General features: G+C 49.2%; 1 protein-coding gene across 1 annotated transcript in view; it reads right to left on the reverse strand.

Moving 5' to 3' along the window:
* The window catches only part of Dgat2 (diacylglycerol O-acyltransferase 2), a 31,202-nt gene extending 21,494 nt beyond the window's left edge, over window positions 1-9,708 (reverse strand). The window contains exon 1 of the mRNA XM_076846619.1: window positions 9,369-9,708. Coding sequence (XP_076702734.1) covers window positions 9,369-9,489 — 121 coding nt within the window. The 5' untranslated portion in view covers window positions 9,490-9,708. The remainder of the gene's footprint in view (window positions 1-9,368) is intronic.
* Between the last annotated feature and the right edge of the window lie 9,457 nt (window positions 9,709-19,165).

Raw genomic sequence — 19,165 nt, forward strand, 5'->3', positions numbered from 1 at the left:
AACTGTGTGTAAGGTACATTTGGCGTTTGTTAGGTGGCACTAGTATTGCTTCTGCCATCTACTAGAAAGGGATATAAATAATGAGCAAGAGGAGCAGGTGACAAGGCTATCCATCATAAGAAGAGGCAGCAGGGTGAGTGGAACAGTAGGGGAGGCTCCCCACCGGAGGCCCGGAGGCCTCTCCATGTCTCTAAAGACAAGGTCAGGGAGGCAGAGAGGAAGAGAAAGAGACTGTGGGCCGGAGGAACTGCCAGACTCAGAAGGAGTTCTAATGAAGGGCCTGAAGACAGATGCTCACTAGTCCAGAAACAGGGAAGGTTCTGTTTGCCCAAAATAAACTGAGAATGGAGAAGTAAGAATGAGCAGTCAGAGGTAGCTTCCAGAGGAAGGCGGGTGGGGGCAGAGATAAGATCCAAAGCCTGGAGTGGGGCACTAGGGATACACAGTGAGTCTGAGGGAAGGATAAACCAGCTACACGTAAACGTATGACATAATTTCAGACAGGGATGAGAGCCATGAAGAAAAATAATTTGGAGCCATGAAACAAACTCCAGGGGGAAAGGGTCCCTGCCCACGGAGAGGCACTGAGCACAGTGGGGAAGCACAGTCGAGCAGAAAGCAGGTGGGCAGGTCATGCCTCTGAATAGCCCACCCAGCTTCCTCTGCCACCTCCACTATCAGCATCTGGGGACAGAATGTGCTGGCCTGGAGAAGATGCAGAAAACAGGAATCAGGAGGACCTGGTCCCTGATGCTCAGGAAGTGTGACCTCAATGAGTCATTTCCTATGTAAGCCTCAGTTTCCTCATCTGTATAGTGGGCTAATACCTACCTCGCCAGTTTGTTGAAGGAATTAAATGAGAAAATGGATAGGCAGGAGCTTCATAAAAAGTAAAGATCTGTGTGAATGCTAGTTAATTATCAAGTGAGTCTCAGTGTCCTCTCCTGTCTAATGAGTATGACAACACCTGCCCTGCCTTGGAGGAGGTGCTGGTGACTGATAGATAGGATTCAATCCCTGGCTCTGACATTTCCTGCTGTGGAATCTTAAAAACTACTACCTCCCCTCCTTGACAGGGGGATCCTTGTGATGCAGGATCCTTGTGAGGAATTTAAATGACTCATGGAAAAGGGCCATGGGTCTGTTAGAGACAGAAAGAGCCAGGGGGTAGTAGAGGTGTGAACAGGCTCTTGGCCTCTCTGAGTGGGCAGCACCATGCTCCATCACCTGGCCCAAGGACACTACACCTGGATCCATCTGGTTCCAAGTACTGCCTTGGGTGTAGGTGAATGAGAAAGTAGCCCTTAAACTATTCAAAAGGGCTGGGTATAAGTTGCATGGGGGCAGAGATTAGGCATACTGACCCTTGGCATACCATTCTAGCCCGAGGGAGGTCCAGAAAGCCAAGCCAAATGCTAGAGATGTGGCTTCTTCAAGGACAGAAGTGAGCTATCTTTCAGGCTCCCCCAGGGAGGCAATTTCAGCAAAAAGTCCACATGTGTGATGATGACCAGATCAGACACAGTGAAGCTGCCAGCTCTGGAGGGTCACTGACCTCCTGATGACCTGACCTCCTGGTGACCAGCCTGAAAAATGTTTCTCTGGGAAGCTTTCTATCTCCCACCAGCCAACCCCCATATCACCCCCCCCCCACCTCTCTGCAATACTCGCCTTTCTCATTATGGTGTGTGTTTGCAAGAACCATGTCTCATACTCCTAGATCCCTGTGTTTGCCTGGGGTCAGACACAGAGAAGGTATTTGGTCAATGTTTGCTGAATGACTGAATGTTTGAGGGGATTTTGATGAATGAACAGGGCCCGGACAAGAAGAGAGATAAGCTCACTTCCCAGCTGACTGACCTGTGCCATGCTAGAGGGTCAATGGGAACATCCTGGGGAACCAAGAAGGAAAGGCTTACTCTAGCCGGAGGGGTGGGTTAAAGTCAGGGCCATAGTGACAGCTTCAGAGGAAAGGAGGAAAGGGTAGAGCCTGGATGCTAATGTTCATGAACATGTGCCAAGTCCCCTTTACTGCACTGGCGGGGAGCTCCCAGACTGTACCCCCTGTCTTGGACACCTGCTAGAGGCTGAGTTCTGCTACTGGATGCCCACCCCAGATGTGACTGGGGAGACAGGACCATGAACAATTATACACAGAGGGCCACACAGGGCCAGGAATGCAAGGGAGGTCCCCACCAGCCTGGGGAGTACTCTCAGAAGTGCCTTCCCAGGGAAACAAATATCTTGGGTGAGATGCCATGCTGACAAGAGGAAGGCAGGGGTCAGGACCCCAAGAAGTGGAGTCCGACAGACAATGTCTGCAAAGGCCTGGAACCGGAGAGGGAGCATAATTTTGAGGAATTGAGTGCAAAAAGTTCAATCACGCTGGAACGCAGAGACTGTGTGGGTCTAGCTGAGAAAGTGGAGAGGGGAGAATGTCACAGAGTGCTGTCCTCCACCCTGAAGGCCAGGAAGAGAGCCAGCCAATGCCCCATTCCCTCCACCAACTTCAGGCAGGGAGGCTAGCCACCATTCACCAGGATCCACCACACTGGTGAGTTCTTTTCTGGAAAGAATAATAGTCTCCTTTGAGGCCTCTCTTTTAGAAATCAGGTATCCTTAAACAGGGCCCACTGGGACATTGTCCCAAACGAAAGGCCAAATGACTGGAGAGCCAACCCCCAGCAATACCTTCTGGGCTGGGAAGACAAACCTGGCCTGGCCGTCCTGACCGACCTATGTGTCTATCAGGCTCTAAGTTCTTCAGCCTCCTCCCCTCTCTAGGTCTCTGTTTCCCCAGACCCTGCATTTGGAGCTTGGGGTTGCAGTCTGAGGTCCTATCAACTTGGGCCTTCTCTGCTCTGCTAGAAACCACTAATGAATGTTTGTCCATGAAAGATCTCCTAACAGGACTATGATCCCCATTTCAGGATACTTCAAAGGTATGGTTCTTCACAAATTTGGTTTTCATGAAGTACAGTCTGGGAAGGTGAGTCCAAGAAAGTGGGATTCTTAGGATGCCATGTTCCTGAGAGCCTGAAGCTACAACCAGGACCTTTGACATGACTACTGAGGACCCTAAACAGCCCACTTTCTCCACCCCCACCTTCTGACCTAGCACATTCAAAAATATCGTAGTGGGAGGGGTTGCCATGGCAACGCCACCTGCTTGCATGTGCATCACCAAGGAGTCCCCAGAATAGTCCCTTATGACAATAAATGGCAAGCGTGGGGAGACAGGTTCTTCTGGGGCACTCACCTGGGCCCCAAGAAGGACATAACCCCCATTTTCACAAGGAGAAGCTGAGGCCAAGAATGAGGAAGAGGTCAACCTGGAGCAGTCAGGGGTAGGTATGGCTCACATTTCTCCAGCAGAGCTGGAAGGAACTCCAGGGCTCCTCTCACCCAGCCCTCCTCACTGCACCCATGGGGAGTGAGGCCACATGTGAAGCAGGCACAGAGGTAGGCTCTGGCCTAGGCTCAGGACTACTAATTGCTCTAATGACAACAGGAGTTCAGCCAGGTATCATGGTGCACACCTGTAATCCTAGTGCCTGGGGAAGCTGAGGCAGGAGGATCAAGGCCAGCCTAGGCAATTTAGTGGGATTGTGTCTCAAAATAAAAAGAAAAAAGGGGCTGAAGATGTAGTTCAGTGATATGCATGAGGCCCTGGGTTCAGCTCCCAGTACCACCCACACACGGAGTTCACATTTTCTGCTTCTGTTGATAGGCCTCAAGGGTTCACAGGTTCTGCACCATAACTTGCAAGATACTCTTATCACACCATCATCCATTATATACAGGAAACAGAGAGTCAGGAAGCCATGGCTGCAGGCTGAGAGTACAGAGCAATTCCGTGGCAGAGAAGGGTCTCCATAGACCCTAGGCCCGACTCAGTCCCGACCCCCAACTTAGCCAACAGTGGCTCCACACCAGGAGTACCTGGGAGTGCTAAAGGCCAAGACATTCTGATTACACAAGCTCCTCTCCCGAGGCTCTCAAGGCTTCCTTCCCTGGTAGACGCAGGTGAGCCACTGCAGGCCTGGACACAGCATCTTGTGCCCCTTGCCTCTGCCTCTTAGTACACCTAGCCCTCAGCCCGGGCTGGACACTCAAAGGCCCTACAGTCAGACTGCCCCTCCCACCCAAATCACATGCCTCTACTTAATGCTATTCTTTGCACCCAAATTTTCTTGCTTGCCTTGCACCTTTCAAGATTCAAAATGAATGTCACTTCTTCCAGGAAGCCTTTCCTGACCCCAGGGTGATTTAGCTTCCTTACTGCCCCTCCGGGCTTCCACAGTTGCCCCTATTCCTCCCCTGTCACTGCTTGAATCACTATGTGCCATCATCTTGTATATATCACCCTGGTCTCACTCCCTCAAACGTGGGGATCTTAACTGACAAACAGGAGGTGCTCAGTCAGTGAACAAAGGACCCATACCCAAGTCCTCACTTGCATATCACGCAGCACAAATGACAAGGACTCATTCACATGAGTGTCACAGCTAGTTTACAAGGCACCTTCCACTCACCTTAACTCACTTCTTATATTCTGAGACAGGGAGGACCAAGAACAGAGGGCCACACAGGGCCAGGAATGAAAGGGAGGCCCCCACCAGCCTGGGGAGTACTCTCAGAGGTGCCTTCCAATGAGAGTCTGATATTTCTTTTTTTTATATATCTTTATTTTATTTTTATGTGGTGCTGAGGATCAAACCCGGTGCTTCATGCATGGGAGGCGAGTGCTCTACCTCTGAGCCACACCCCAGCCCCGAGAGTTTGATATTTCTGATTCTGTTTTTGAGATGGGGGAGTGAGAAGAAGTGAGCCACCCAATCATGTCTCAGGGAAAGGCAGAGCTGGGACTCTGGCTTTCTGACTTCTGGAAGTCATAAAGGAGTTGGCTCCACCCACTTGGCACTCAGCCCCAGGGGCTAGCTTCTGGCCAGGCTGTGGGTGTCTCTAGGACGGGGAACAGCTGCAGCCCCAGCACATAGCAGAGACAAGTATAGAGGCCTGAGAAAGAGTTAAGGAATCACACCAAAGCTAAAAGCAGAGCTTGCTACCAAGAGGAACAGGGAAGTCCCACTAACAATTCATTCATTCAACAAATATTTATTGAGCACCTACTACTTGCCAGCACTGTATATGATAGGGACACAATTCTGAGAAAGACAAGGTCTCTGCTCCCAAGGGGCTGAAATTCTATTTTTTTTTCTTATGCGGGGGTACCAGGGGGATTGAACTCAGGGGCACTCAATCACTGAGCCAATCCCTAGCCCTATTTTGTATTTTATTAGAGGCAGAGTCTCACTGAGTTGCTTAGTGCCTCATTAAATTGCTGAGGCTGGCTTTGAACTCGTGATCTTTCTGCCTCCATCTCCAGAGCCACTGTGCCCAGCTTGGGGATGACATTCTTAAGACAGAGACAACTACCTAAATAGATAAGCATATGGGAGAATTTAAGTAATTTTAAGGGCTACAGAGGTACAAGATGTGGCAACTGGGGTGGCTTCCAGGCAAGATGACCAAGGAAGACCTGAGAGGAGACCAAATGTTCCAAGGTGAGCAATGCAAAGATCTAGGCAGGAAGGCATGCAAAGGCCCTGATATAGGACTGAATTGGGGGCAACTGGAGGGTCAAGAAGACTATGGTGCCAGGTACAGTGGCGCACACTTGTAATCTCAGCGGCTTAGGTGGCTGAGACAGGAGGATGATGAGTTCAAAGCCAGCCTCAGCAAATGTGAGGTGCTAAGCAACTCAATAAGACCCTGTCTCTAAGTAAAATATGAAATAGGGCTGGGGATATGGCTCAGTGGTCAAGTTCCCCTGGGTTTAACCCCCAGTACCCAAAAAAAAAAAAAAAAAAAAAAAGACAAAGATGACCATGGCATATGGCATGGTGCACAGGAGGTTGTGAGGCAATGGAGGAAGAAAAGAATTTCAAAGGTTGGAAGTATAAAGTGGGGGTAAACCAGCAGTTAACCTGGCAGCTGAAGCCCTGGGGCTGCTGGTGTCTCTATCCACCAGGCAAGCTTGGGGCACCTTCCTCATAAAGCTTGAGAAGGGGTGAGCCACCATTCCCATCATGGAGACTGGGAGCAACCTTCACTTGTTCAGTACACTGCTGAGTGCCCATGATGCGCAGCACTCAGTCCTTCCCAGCTTCATCACACTTCTCTTATTTATGGAGGCTAGCCACAGACTGGGAGATGCATCTTAGGTGTCATACCCCTGGACAAGTCCCTTCTCTCTGAGGACCTCAATGTTTCCATTGTACCATGAGGGTTGGGCCAGATCCAGTGCTAACAGATATCTTAAGTTTTGACTCAAGTACTTGCTGCTGAATTTGGGGGCGGGAGGGTGGGGGGGGCAGGATTTCCACACTGGCCATTGAGTCATCCAGTCCACTAATAAATTATTACTCTTGTTTCTCCTCTCCCAACTCAGATGAGCCCTTAGTAACTAACCCAATGTAGGGGAGGAGGGTCCAACCCTCATAGTGCAGATGGGAGCACTAAGGTCTCCAGAGACAAGGAACTCATCCAGGGGTATCAAAGCCAGGATAGAACTCAGATCTATATTCCAGGCTGTGGCTAGCGTCATTCAGTTACCAAGAATTGAAGGAGATAGGACATGAGTGATGTTCTCATTCTATGACTTGGATTGCATTAAGTGACTGCCAAGTCTCAGTTCCACAGTTACCCCCCCCCCACAGTTAAGTCTCAGTTCCATAAAAGCTAACTGCTTAGTTTCACCCCCCCCACTAGGCCCCCACTTGTATAACCCCAGGGATGGGGAACTCTAATCCTACCACCCCAACCCACAAAGTCATTAACAGCTATTAGAAAGGATTCCTTTATTGTACCAAAACCTGTCCCCCAAGTCCCACCCAATTTCTGGCCTTACTCTTTGTAGTCATACAGAATAAATCAGCTCAAAATTTTACTACCTCCATCTCATGCTGGGGCCTGTGCTGAACCCTAAGGATATAGGCAAGCATCCAAGGACTCTTCTCTGAAGAACCCCTAGTCCAGGGACAGAGGCAGGTTACAGACGCAGCTACCACTGCAGCCTCCACACCTGGTCCAGCACAGTCCTTCAGAGATTAAAAAACACCAATGCAGAACCTCCTCTCCAACATGCACGAACCCAGCCATGCTCCTACAGAGAAACCCGGCACCAAGGTATCTATTGAAATCTCTCACCCATCATAGGACTTCCCTTCACAGAATCCATGGTCTCTCCTTGAATACTGCCGCTGACAGGGAGTCACCACCAACAGGGTGTTCACCACCCACAACAGTGGGAACTTATCTGCAGAGGCAAACTAGGCCACTGGGGAGTGTCTTCAAGGACCAAGGATGTAGCAAGCAGGTTTAGTGGAGATGCCGAGAGAGTACAAAATTTGCTTCAGCACCCTCCCCTACCCCACCCAGTCTTTCACCAAAGTAGATCCCAGAGAGCTAAACTGACTAGTTAGCATTTCATATTAGCCCTTGCTACATTCCTTGATGTAATTCTTTGAACCCAGTTTGTAAAGTCATGTTTTCATGGGGAAATGCTCCTGGTATATTAAATGACTTGATCAAAACCATTTGCTAGAGCACAGATTCTCCTGAGTAACTCTAGGTCAAAAACATAAGAGCTATGGTCATTGGTTCCTGGAAGGCACAGCTCACAGAACATGGACAGCAGAGCCCAAGAAGGGGATCTCTAGGAAGGACTGCCACAGAGAGTACCTCTATCTCATGACATGGAGATACACACAGTTTAAAAGTGGGAACATGGGCAAGTCCCTTCTTTCCCCTGTTAAGGGCATCAAAGGGCATAGCAAACAACAACAGCAACAACAACAACAAAACACTCTAAATGAGAGAAGAGGCTGACAGAAGCTAGTGGGCTGGTGCGTAGGATAGCTCAGGCTGCTTCTCCCTGGATGGTAACAGCAGCTGAGTATCCTCTTTAAGGGCAATGAGCAGCACCCAAACCAAGTAGGGCAGAAAACCACAGCAATAATCAACAAGGAACAACACCAATGCACAGGACAGTTAAAACGGATACAGCTCCAGCAGGGGCTAACTTGCAGCCATTAGCATATTAGAAATGATTTTGATTATTGCAGCATATACTGATGACATATTATTAAGAGAGAAAAAAACGATTCAGAACTATATCTACAGCATATTCTCAACTTTAATCTGCATAATATGTATAAAGAAAATTATACAGAAATATACTAAAATGATAATAGGAAGCTATCTTTAAATTGCTGATTTACCAGCAATTTTTATTTTTTTTTCTGTTTGTCTATATTCTTCTAGATTTCCATAATTGGCATGTTTTATAACATAGGTGAGAACAGGCTATTGTTGGTTACTAAAGAAAAATCCCAAGTTGGAAAGGTTCAGCAAGCAGAATAAAGACTCAGGAGGAAAGAAGCTTCATGCTTGAAACACTGGCAGAACAGGACAGCGTGATGACCTCCCAGGATCTCCAGGATTTGTATTTAACACCCCTCCCCCAATAAGGCATCTGTTAAGAAAATCTCAAGCAACACGTATGATCCCACTTCAGTTTCTCCAACTATAGGTAAGGAATGTGGGGGGTGGAAGGAATGTTTTTCCTTTCATGCAAAAAGCTGATATTTGATTTCACCCCTAATTCACTGAAGGCTTCAGTTCCACCCTGGAGGACACCCAGGGTTACCCCACCATCACATACACACACACACACACACACACACACACACACACACACACCAAGGTTCAGAACTGCTGATGAGTGGGCTCCACCTCCCGGATTGGCAGATGGGTGTGAGGCAGAGGACAGTGGGGGCACACCTGTCCCAATCAGGCATGTTCCCCAGTCAGCTGCTGTTTCAGGGGATTACAAAACCCTTGCCACCCAGTCCCATCTAGTCTCTGGCTGCCAAAGCTTGCTCCACCTGGTGAAGGGTGATGGGAGGGAACCATCAGGGGTCAGGAACAGTACTGGGGACTGGCGAGTAGTTCTCCAATATCCCTAATAACTGAGAAAGGTGGGTGGTGTCACCTTCATCAGATGGGAGATGGGAAGTGATGCAACAGATGTCGCAAAAATTGATGAGTGCCAGGATACAGAATGAACTCAGACTTGAGTAGGATGCCAAGCTACGTGGATCCGACTGGGTAACCAGACTAGGTAAAGATGATTATTCCCTCATCCCAGACCCTCAAAAGGAAGTCCCCAAAATAAAAGAAGGGAACTGGGATCCCAACTTGCAGTGGCCATTCCTCCGCATCAGTTTGCCTCAGAACCCTTTCCTGAAAATCTTGCAGTTATACCCACAGGACGAAAGCCTCCAAGTGTGACAGACACTCACCCCATCTCCCAGAGCCCTTGGTGGACAGGGCAGATCCTCCATTGGCGCCCTCATTGCGAGCAGCTTTGGTCCGACGCTCACCTCGCAGGACCCCAGAGTAGGCGGCAATGAGGGTCTTCATGCTGAAGTCAAGGCTGGTCACGGCCCTGCGGGAAGCCGCCTCACCCCGCGTCCCTGGCCCATGCCCCGGCCGCCGGGGCCAGGGCTTCGCACAGAGCACTGAAGCCCGGGACTGAGCCCAGCGGAGGTGGCTATGGCACCGCGAGCAGAGGCAGGCGGCGCGCGTAGCGCTGGGTGGAGGAGAAACAAGAGCCAGGCGCCAGCCCCAGCGCTCGCAGCGCGGAGCGCGCACTTTATAACCTCACAACGGGGCGGGCCGCGACGCGGGCGGGGGCGGGGCGGGCCGTTCCACTGTGCGGCCCACACCATGTCCTTGCGCGGGGGGGGAAGTACCTGGTTCTTGGCGCGGTGCGGACCCAGGGCAACGCCGAAGTCTGCCCTGCGCGAACTCAGCCGACTGAAAGAGGGAAGGGGAGATGGTTTCTTCGTTCCAAGGGCTACATCCGGTTATTTCAGCTGTTCCCTCAGCCTGCCCGCTTGAACTCCCCTGCGGAGATTGGTACGGCCCGACAGCTAGAACGTGGGCAGGGAAACTGAGCACGTGCGGAACTCGCCAAGGGCGTGTGGGGAAGTATGTTCTTATTTTGGCAGTGCCTCCCTTTGGCTGCAGATGCAGAGGTCTCTTCTGGGGTAAGGGATATCGAAATTATGTTAGGCCTGAACTCTTAAACCACCCCAAACGCCTCTGCCTTTCCATTTATCAGAAGACTTCACAGAGCATCGGTACATACTGCTGGGTGCTGGGGACCCAGCAGCTGAGATCAGGATCTGCCTTTGGGTGCTCACGTTACAGGGGAGAAGGGAACAGTAGAGACAGACATGTACACTGCTGACAAAGGTGGAACAAAAGAGAAGCCGGGGGCTATGGAACTACAGAGAAGAGAGGACCTTTCCTCAGGCTGGGGACTGGATGCACTTCTTAGAGACCAGAGACGTGCATGGCAGGTGTGGAGTCAGACCTAGAGTTCGGTTCTAGTCCTGCCCATCCGTACCCCCTGCCGCGGTCCCATACTTTCCTCTTGGTATTGAGGATTGAATTCAGGACTTCACACATGCTAGGCAATCACGCTAACACTGAATTACACCCCCAACCCCTTTTAAAAGATTTTGAGACAAGGTATAAATTGTCCTGGATGACCTTGAATTTGCCATCTTTCTACCTCAGCCATTTGAATAGCTGGGATTATAGACCTGGTCCAACGTCAGACCTGGTCTTATCTTTTTGAATGTCAGTTTTCACATTTACAAATGGGAATAATGATAATTATTATTGGAGGTGATTTAAGAATCAAACAAGACTCGAAAGGAGCACTGCTAGTACCTGCACATAGAGTTCTGAAATTATTTTCATTGTCTCTGGATGAGTAGGAGTTTTTCAGATGGAGGGTGTGAGGGCAAGGTAGAAGGAAAGGCATAAAGTCTTAGAAAAGTCAGCATGTAGGAAGAGGGAGCTGGAGTGAGTGGCAGGAGCCCAGGCGATTGTGAGAAAGGAAGCCAAAGTGAGATAGCCTGAGGTTTGATCATAGGAAGTCCTTTGTGTGCCACTCTTGAAACATTGAAGTGGGAGTGTGTTTGGAGGAGACTTTTTAAAATATGGAACTGACACTGGTCAGATGAGTCTTAAGAAGCCCTGTAGCCATAGTATGGGAAAGGGTCAGGAGGGGCTATAGGATAGGAGGGCAGTGTGAAGGATGTGGAAAAGAGCTGGGTGAGGGAGGGCACCTGAAGCTAGGGCAGTAGTAGAAGGAATCCAGGGAAAGCCTGATCTAAAGAAAGGAGGGCTGGACATGTAGCTCAGTGGAATATCATGTGCTTAGCCTGCCAAGGCCCTGGGTTTGATCCCCAGCACCACCAGAGAGAGAGGGAGAGGGGGCAGGAGAGAACACCCCTAGGAGGAGATGAGAACTAACAGAATCTATGGAGTGATTTATTGGACAACGGAGGGAGGGGGCAAAAGCATGTCAGTGAGAAGAGTATTCCTTAGCAGAGCTTGAGCAAGCAGCCTGTGGGGTCACAGCATGAGAGGAGAGCAAGCCTCTGATTTTAAGGTCTTTCCCATTCCTTCACAGGTGAGGGGAGAAGAATGAGGAGTCACAGTCACAGGGAAGCTTGTTATTAATACCTCTGGTGAGACTTAGAAACACTTCTCATTTGTTCAATTTACAGCCACAGGTATAAATCTCATAGAGAAAATGTCACTGAACCCTGAGGACTGAGTCAACCAAGTAGAAGGAAAAGCATCCTAGCCAGAGGGATCAGCATGCAGTGAGGCCCTGAGACTGGAAAAGAGCTCAGTGAATTTTAGGAAATCAAGGGAAGGTTAATGGCATACCATATCACTGGGGGACAAAGGGGACTGGTATATTCAAAGATTAGAGGTTGGAAACAGGTGAAGTAGACTTTTGGGGCAAAGAAGAGTATAGCCATGGAATGCCAAATCTGCCAGTGGATTGTTAACACCATCTCATTCTGAGAGACCAGACTTCCTGTTTTGACTGGAAGACCCCAGGTCATTGTGTGACTTGTGCCTGCTCATGAAGGGTCTCCTCACATCTAGAATGATCTAAGGGGCAGAGCCTGAGCTGGAGGGCAGAAGGCCTGGGGTTTGGCCCCTCCTCTACCACCAACTTGCCAAGTGTCCTTGGGCAAGTCACCTTTCCTGTCTTATCTAGGTTTCAATTTCTACATCATGAAATGCTATCTTGCTGACTTGAGTATTTGAAGATCCAATGAAATCCTAATGTGGTGTTACCACTCTGCAATGAAAAGTAAGATCTCATTATTTTAATGATAATAAATGGCAAGACTTCAGGGTAAACAAGTCCCACTTGAAACATTCAGATCCCAAGTTCATCTGTTTCAGCACATTTTTCCTGTGTACCTCCTCTGGGCCAAGTGCCGATTAGAACACAGAGGAATCAGACCTAGTTCCTGCCTTCATGAGACCCGTCAAGAGATGACATCCCAAAGTCAGAGTCACAGGATGCACCAGCCTCTGGTGCAAGGTATCTTGGAAGGCTACACCCAATTCTGTCCTTCCTTCCTGTGCTATCACTGCAGTGTTGGTCTCTCCTGGGCCAGGAGCATCCAAAGGACAAGAACCTCTCACTCTCTTCATGGCACTCAGTTCACATGGACTAACGAACAAATGAGAATAGTAATCATAGAGGAGGGGGGAATGGTAAATTGGAAGGTCAAGAGGAGGTGACATTGCTGCTGATGAGCCTGATTCTGTCAGGCAGAGAGGAAGGGAAGGTGTTTGAACAGAGGTCCTGGAGATGGGAGCCTTGAGCACCCTGGCGTGGCTGGAGGGGAATATAGGCAGAGGAAGGTAGGAGATAAAACTGGAAAGGTTGACAACAGGGACCAGATCTGAAGGGCCTCGTAGTCCCACTGGGAAACTGTGCTTCATCCTGTGTGGGAGGGACCAAGGAAGGGGTGTGAGCAGCTGAGGGACCTTGATCAGATATGTGGGTTAGAAAGATAAGCTGAGCTGGTACTATGAAGGTGGGGGCTTGGGAGTAGAGCCAAAAAAATCCAGCCCCCAGTTTGGACCCCTCATATGTGGAAGCATCCACCAAAGAAAGCAGAAGCCAATCCAAGGGCTTACACAGTCACATATTTCTGGGCCACCTCACAGGTCAACAGCCCCTGGCATCCTAACTTCTGGAACTTTCCCTGACCTTTCCTCCAGCATCTACACTCAAGGCAACTGCTTCATTACATTGATACAGATTAGATTTGGATGGAAGGCCAGACCCAGAATTAGAGAAGTCCAGATAGAATATGTCCCGGGGCTCTTCTCCCGGGGCTCTTTCTATGTCCCGGGCTCTTCTCCCCTGCATGAGGTGGGCCTGGGAGACTCGCAGGAGGCACTCCCCTTTCCACACACCCCCTCATCCCTGAGTTTCTGTATTGACCTGCCCTGCTCTTCCCATGGGTGAGGAGGACATTTGCAAGATGTATTCTGGGATGTGGGACAGCTTTTCTTCATTACCTCCCAACCCAGGCCATGGTCATACCTACAAGAAGGGCTTGACCAGAGTGGGCTTTACCAAGAGTAGTACATCCTACTTCTACCTTCAGTCACCAGCATTATGCTGCCATTGGGAATGTGTGTGGCTTTGCAGTTTGAAAGGGTTGTGACACAATCACATTGAGACACATTACAGTAAATGCAGCGTCAGTCCCTCCATTGCACAGAAGAAGAGAGTAAGTGGCTGGTCTACAAGGCAGACAGGATGCCTGCCCTATGAAAGGCCCAGAAAAGAAACAAGCATTTACCAAACACCCTGCTTTGTTCTAGGCCCTGGCTTATGTGAGCTTCCCTGGTCTTCATAACTACCCTGCAAGGGATGATTATCACCCCACTTTGCAAATGAGGTGCAGAGAAGTGATGTGACTTGTCTGTGACCACACAGTAAGCACAGGTGGAGCAACCCTAATATCTGAAATCTGAAACGCTTCTGGTCCCAAGCATTTTGAATAAGGGATACTCAACCTGTGCTAAACCCAGCCTCCCTGAGCCTGCAACCCACACACCTTTCCTGCCTTACAGGGCTGGGGTCGGGGGAAGACCACCTTCTACACCATAACACCTTGATGAAGCAAATCCCCATCCATTGCCTTCTTTAAGCTTCCCCCACAAGTCCATGAGGTTATTCCCATTTGGCAGTTGGGAAAATTAAAGCTCAGAAAATGGAAGAGCTTGACAGATGTCAGTGATGTGGGATTCAAACCAGTCTCATGCCCAAGGCCTAGGGCCCAGAGAGGTTAAACTCACTCAGGTGCTCACCTCTCCTGACAAGAAGTTTGGCAGAGGTTCAGGCAAGGGGAGGGCAGCCTGGCATGGCTCTCTGGCTCAGAACTCACCTACCTTCTTCCCTGGGCAAGAATTTGCCAACCAGAGCAGCTTCATGGTATGGCTACCCTTCCTGGACCACTCCCCAGCCCCATTTCCAAGCCTCCTACTGCCCCTCTTCTGGGGACTTGTCCACACGTTACTTGATTGTCAGGAGCCAGGTCGGGTACATTCTCAGATGCCGGGCTACCTCATCTCAGAGCAATGAGAGATCAGAGAGGTTTTTAGCAGGAGTGAGATATGCCCAGAAAAATAAGTGTAAGGAACACCCCCCATGGCACCCTTCCTGATGATCTCCGCCTTTTATGTCTTTCTCTGAAAGGACAGCCCACTCAAATTGGGTAATTTGAAGAAAGTTTAATTTAGAGACTATTTACAAAGATGTGGACAGGGTATAGGAGAAACTCCAGGGATGGATGGGGCCTGTGCAGCCTGAGGATAGTGACATTGTCTGGCTATGTGACCAGAAGGACCAAGAGGAGGAAGCCCGTGGAGTGGGAGCTAGGTGGAGAGGGCTGCCGGAGAGAAGATGTGGGCACAACCCATGGTGACCCTGCCTTCCCACCAGCCTAATCCAGGGCTTCCTGTTGCCCAGAGGGTAAAACAGACCTTGGCTTGACACAGTCCCTGTGGATCATCCAAGGATCCATCAGAGTGCAGCTGGAGAGAGGTGGGGAGCTGGCCTGAGGGAACTTGAAGTTATGCAACACATGGCCCTAGGAGGAACTGTCCCATCTCCTAGTCTCCATAGACCTCTAACTTTTCTTGTCCAGGGAACCTGTAACTCCTAATGTTTACACACGTGTCCCTTCCTGGAGGGGCTGCCTGAGGGCAAAGGTGAAATCCCCGACTTCTGTGTGTCCCAGTGCCCAACACAGGACAGGACTGGAGACCCTTGGGCCTGTGCACAGGAGGGACTTGGGTGATGCTGGGTGGAAGAAAGGAAGCAAAGGAGGAAGGCAGAGGGAGGTAGCAGAGTGGACACTGTCACAGCTGGGACTGAGTGAAGGAGTGGCAGAGAAGAGGAGTGGTTCAGAGGGGCTTCAAGGCCTCAGTGAAATATGGATGTAGGGCAGGGGGACTCTAGGTTTCAAACCAGAGCGTGACTGCTCTCCAGCTCCATGACCAGTCTTAGGCTCAGTAATGGCCTGTGGTCCTATCTTGTGTGAAAGGTCTGGCTGACAGCAGAGATTAGGGTAGGACTGAGACCCTTGGGAACCAGCCATCAGAGCAGCCCAGGCCCCTTTTTAGAATGTTCTGTTGCAATATGTACAGAAAGCTCCCCTTGCATCATCTGTCTGCAAGTTTCTTACTCAACTCTCCCAAGGCCTTGTCCCTGTGGGGTGGGGTGGGGTGGGGGGGTGAAGTGGGCCAGGGTTGGGGGTTGGGGAATCATGCACTACACAGAGCGCTCTCAATACATTCCCTTTTATTCATCCTTTCATCTGGCCCATCCTTTCTGACACCCTCCCTACTCCTGTGCTGGATCCTGTGGGTGCAGTCCCTGCTCTTCAGGAGCCAGGGGGAAGAAACAGACAAATAAAAAGGCCATTATTGTTCAACAACAGTTTCCCCAGTTCTTTAGTGAGGAAATACTTTCTTCAAATACAGCTTTGTTCAGAAGCCCCAAAAGTGACATGGATGATAGGGGATACTCTGCCTTAGCAAAGGTGGTCCCAGGGGTCTGTCCATAGGGTTAGCCTCAGTTGTCCTGCCAACCCATGCTGGTCTCCGGGGTTCTGGAGAGCACAGTTTGGAAACTCCCACAGTACAGATTGTAAGTGCTTAAGTCAGTGAGGCCCATGCTCCTGCACAAGGCTGAAGGTGCAGCCCTAGCGGGCTGGGCTGAATAGGTACTGAATAGGGGATCAGGAGAGGTTTGTGAGATCATTTCTATAACAATTGCTAGTATTCTTAGGCAAGACACATCTCTTAATCCATGTCAAATCCCCCTGATAGGAGTTTCAGGTTGAAAAAGCCCTGATCTTGGCATATTTTTTTGTGGGGGGCGGGGGTGCTGGGATTGAACTGAGGGCTGCTTAACCACTCAGCCACATCCCCAGCCCTTTTTAAATATTTAGAGATCACTGAACTTGTGAACCTGCTGCCTCCCAAGCTGCTGGGATTACAGGGCTGTACCACTGCACCTGGCATGATCTTGGCATTTATTGATGCTGCTTACTGTGCCTCAGTTTCCCTGGGCCCTAGTCACATGGGAGTAAGTACACCACCCTTCAGGTTGCTGTCAGGCTGAAATAATGAACATACAATGCCCAGCACAGGGCCTCGTATATAATACTTGACAAATACTATTAATAGAAGAATTACAAAGAAAATAAGAATTGGCCAGTTAGATTGCAGATGGGGCAACTTTCCAAAGGTCTCTGATCAAACAAAGGTGGAGGGAAGAAACCAGTGGACCTTGAGGAGCAGAAATGACAGAAGAAGGCCATTCAGCTTGGGAGATTACTACAACGGAAAACATAGTGTAAGCAAGGTTCCTGGAAGGAGCAGAGCCCAGTGACAGTGTCTTAGTCAGAGGAGACTGGAAATGTTTCACACTTGACTCAGAAGACCTTCCCCAAGCAAAGTCCTCTGTGGTAGGCTCTGGGCTGCTGGGCAGACACAGAAGAGATAGGGAAGATGCAGAGATGGGCAGAGCAGACTTACCCCTGCTCTCAGGAAACTTGCAATTTAGGGATCTAAATCTGGGCACAGATAACAGTAACACAGGAGGGAGGAAGTTAAAGATGGCAGTAAAGAAGGGGTCCTGAGAAACCAGGAACACTTTATGGAGGAGGGGGCAATTGAATCTAATTAAATGATCCACTAGGCTCATACTGTGTGGCAGTGATCTTCAAACTTTAGAGTGCATCAGAATCACCAGGTGGACCCTATAACATAGTTTGCTGCCCCCACCCCTCCTGGTTCAGTAGGTCTGAGGTGGGGCTGATAATCTGCTTTTCTAACAAAGGAGATACTGCTGCTGATGATGCTGCTGGTTGGAAGCCCACATTTTGAGAACTACCACTGAACTGCTTTACAGTGAGGAGATCGAAACAGAGCATGTGTTCTGCTGTATTAAATTGCTCTAATGGGCTGGGGTGTAGCTCAGTAGCAGAACTTATGCTTAGTGTGCTCAAAGCCCTGGGTTCCATCTCCAGCAGTAAAAGATTAAATAAATACATAAATCACTAAATTGTTCCAGTGGCATCCCAGCAACCCTACAGCAGAAATTGGTAATCTCCTTTTCAATCTCCCCCCCCCCGCCCCCGCCCCCACTGCCCACCCCTTTTGCAGTGCTGCAGATTGAACCCAGGGCCTTGCACATGCTAGGCAAGCACTTTACCACTACTGTTCAGTTGGATAAACACTGGGAGATTGCAAAAAGACATTTTCATTTTTCCAAGAGAAGCAGCAGCAATTTTCATAAACAGCAGACAGTAATACATACTAAACTTCAGTATTTCTTATCTGCCCATTACTATTCTAGCCACTTGACATGGGTAGATTTTTTTAAGCCTCATACCATTCTATGGAGTAGATGCTATAATTAGTCCCACTTTTCTTTCTTTCTTTTTTTTTTTTTTAAAGAGAGAGTGAGAGAGAGAGAGAGAGAGAGAATTTTTTTAATATTTATTTTTTAGTTTTTGGCGGACACAACATCTTTGTTTGTATGTGGTGCTAAGGATCGAACCTGGGCCGCACGCATGCCAGGCAAGCACGCTACCGCTTGAGCCACATCCCCAGCCCATTAGTCCCACTTTTCAGATTTAAAAAATGAGCCAGGCCAGTGTGCTGACACCGTTGACTTGGGTGGTTGAGGCATTGAGTCTAAAGTCCAAGGCCATCCAGGGCAACTTAATGAGACCCTCAGCAATTTAGTGAGACTCTCAAAATTAAAAAAAAAAAAAAAAAAATAGAAAGGACTGGGAATGTTGCTCAGTAGTAAAGTGCCCCTGCGTTCAATCCCAAGTATAAAAAAGGTTTGAATTAAATTTTTAAAATATAATAAAAAATGAGGGCTGGGGATGTGGCTCAAGCGGTAACGCGCTTGCCTGGCATGCGTGCGGCCCAGGTTCGATCCTCAGCACCACATACAAACAAAGATGTTGTGTCCGCCAAAAACTAAAAAAATCAAATAAATATTAAAATTAAAAAAAAAATGAGCTGGGTGCAGGGATGCACAATTTTGATCCCAGCTACTCAGGAAGCTGAAGCAGGAAGATCACAAATTCAAGGCCAGCTTCAGCAACTTAGTAAGCCCCTGTCTCAAAATAAACAACAAAAGGGTAGTTCAGTGGTAGAGTACCCCTGGGTTTAATCCCAGTATGGGGGAGGGGGGCAGAGAGAAGGAAAGAGAGAGATACACAAAAGCTAAATACTTGAGTATGCATCAGCTGGAGCTGATGAAGCCAGGCTTTAAACTGAGGCTGTCTGGCTCCAGAGCCCATGCTGTATAATAACTTCAAAATCCCTGCAGGATTCTAAGTTTGGTGGTATAAGCTGCATTCTATAAAAGATGTTTTGTGCCCCTCAGAACAGCTTTGGGATTGAGTACCTGGGAGGGGCAGCCACCCATTGGTTCCCTCTCCAGTGGCTTTCAGAGATCCCCATCCTGGCCTAGACCTAGGCCCTGAATACAGCATAGTTCCTGAACAGGCAGGGGAGCCACAGGGCCATACCAGGGAGGACAGGCAGCCTCAGATAGGAGGCTCCTAGGGTAGGCTTCCTACAACTCCAGGTTCCACCCTCAGCCTGGCCTTGTAGGTTTTGTTGTTTTTTTTTTTTTTTAAACCAGCAACCTGCACAAGGA

The sequence above is a fragment of the Callospermophilus lateralis genome, chromosome 2, assembly GCF_048772815.1.
Source record: "Callospermophilus lateralis isolate mCalLat2 chromosome 2, mCalLat2.hap1, whole genome shotgun sequence".
Taxonomy (NCBI): domain Eukaryota; kingdom Metazoa; phylum Chordata; class Mammalia; order Rodentia; family Sciuridae; genus Callospermophilus; species Callospermophilus lateralis.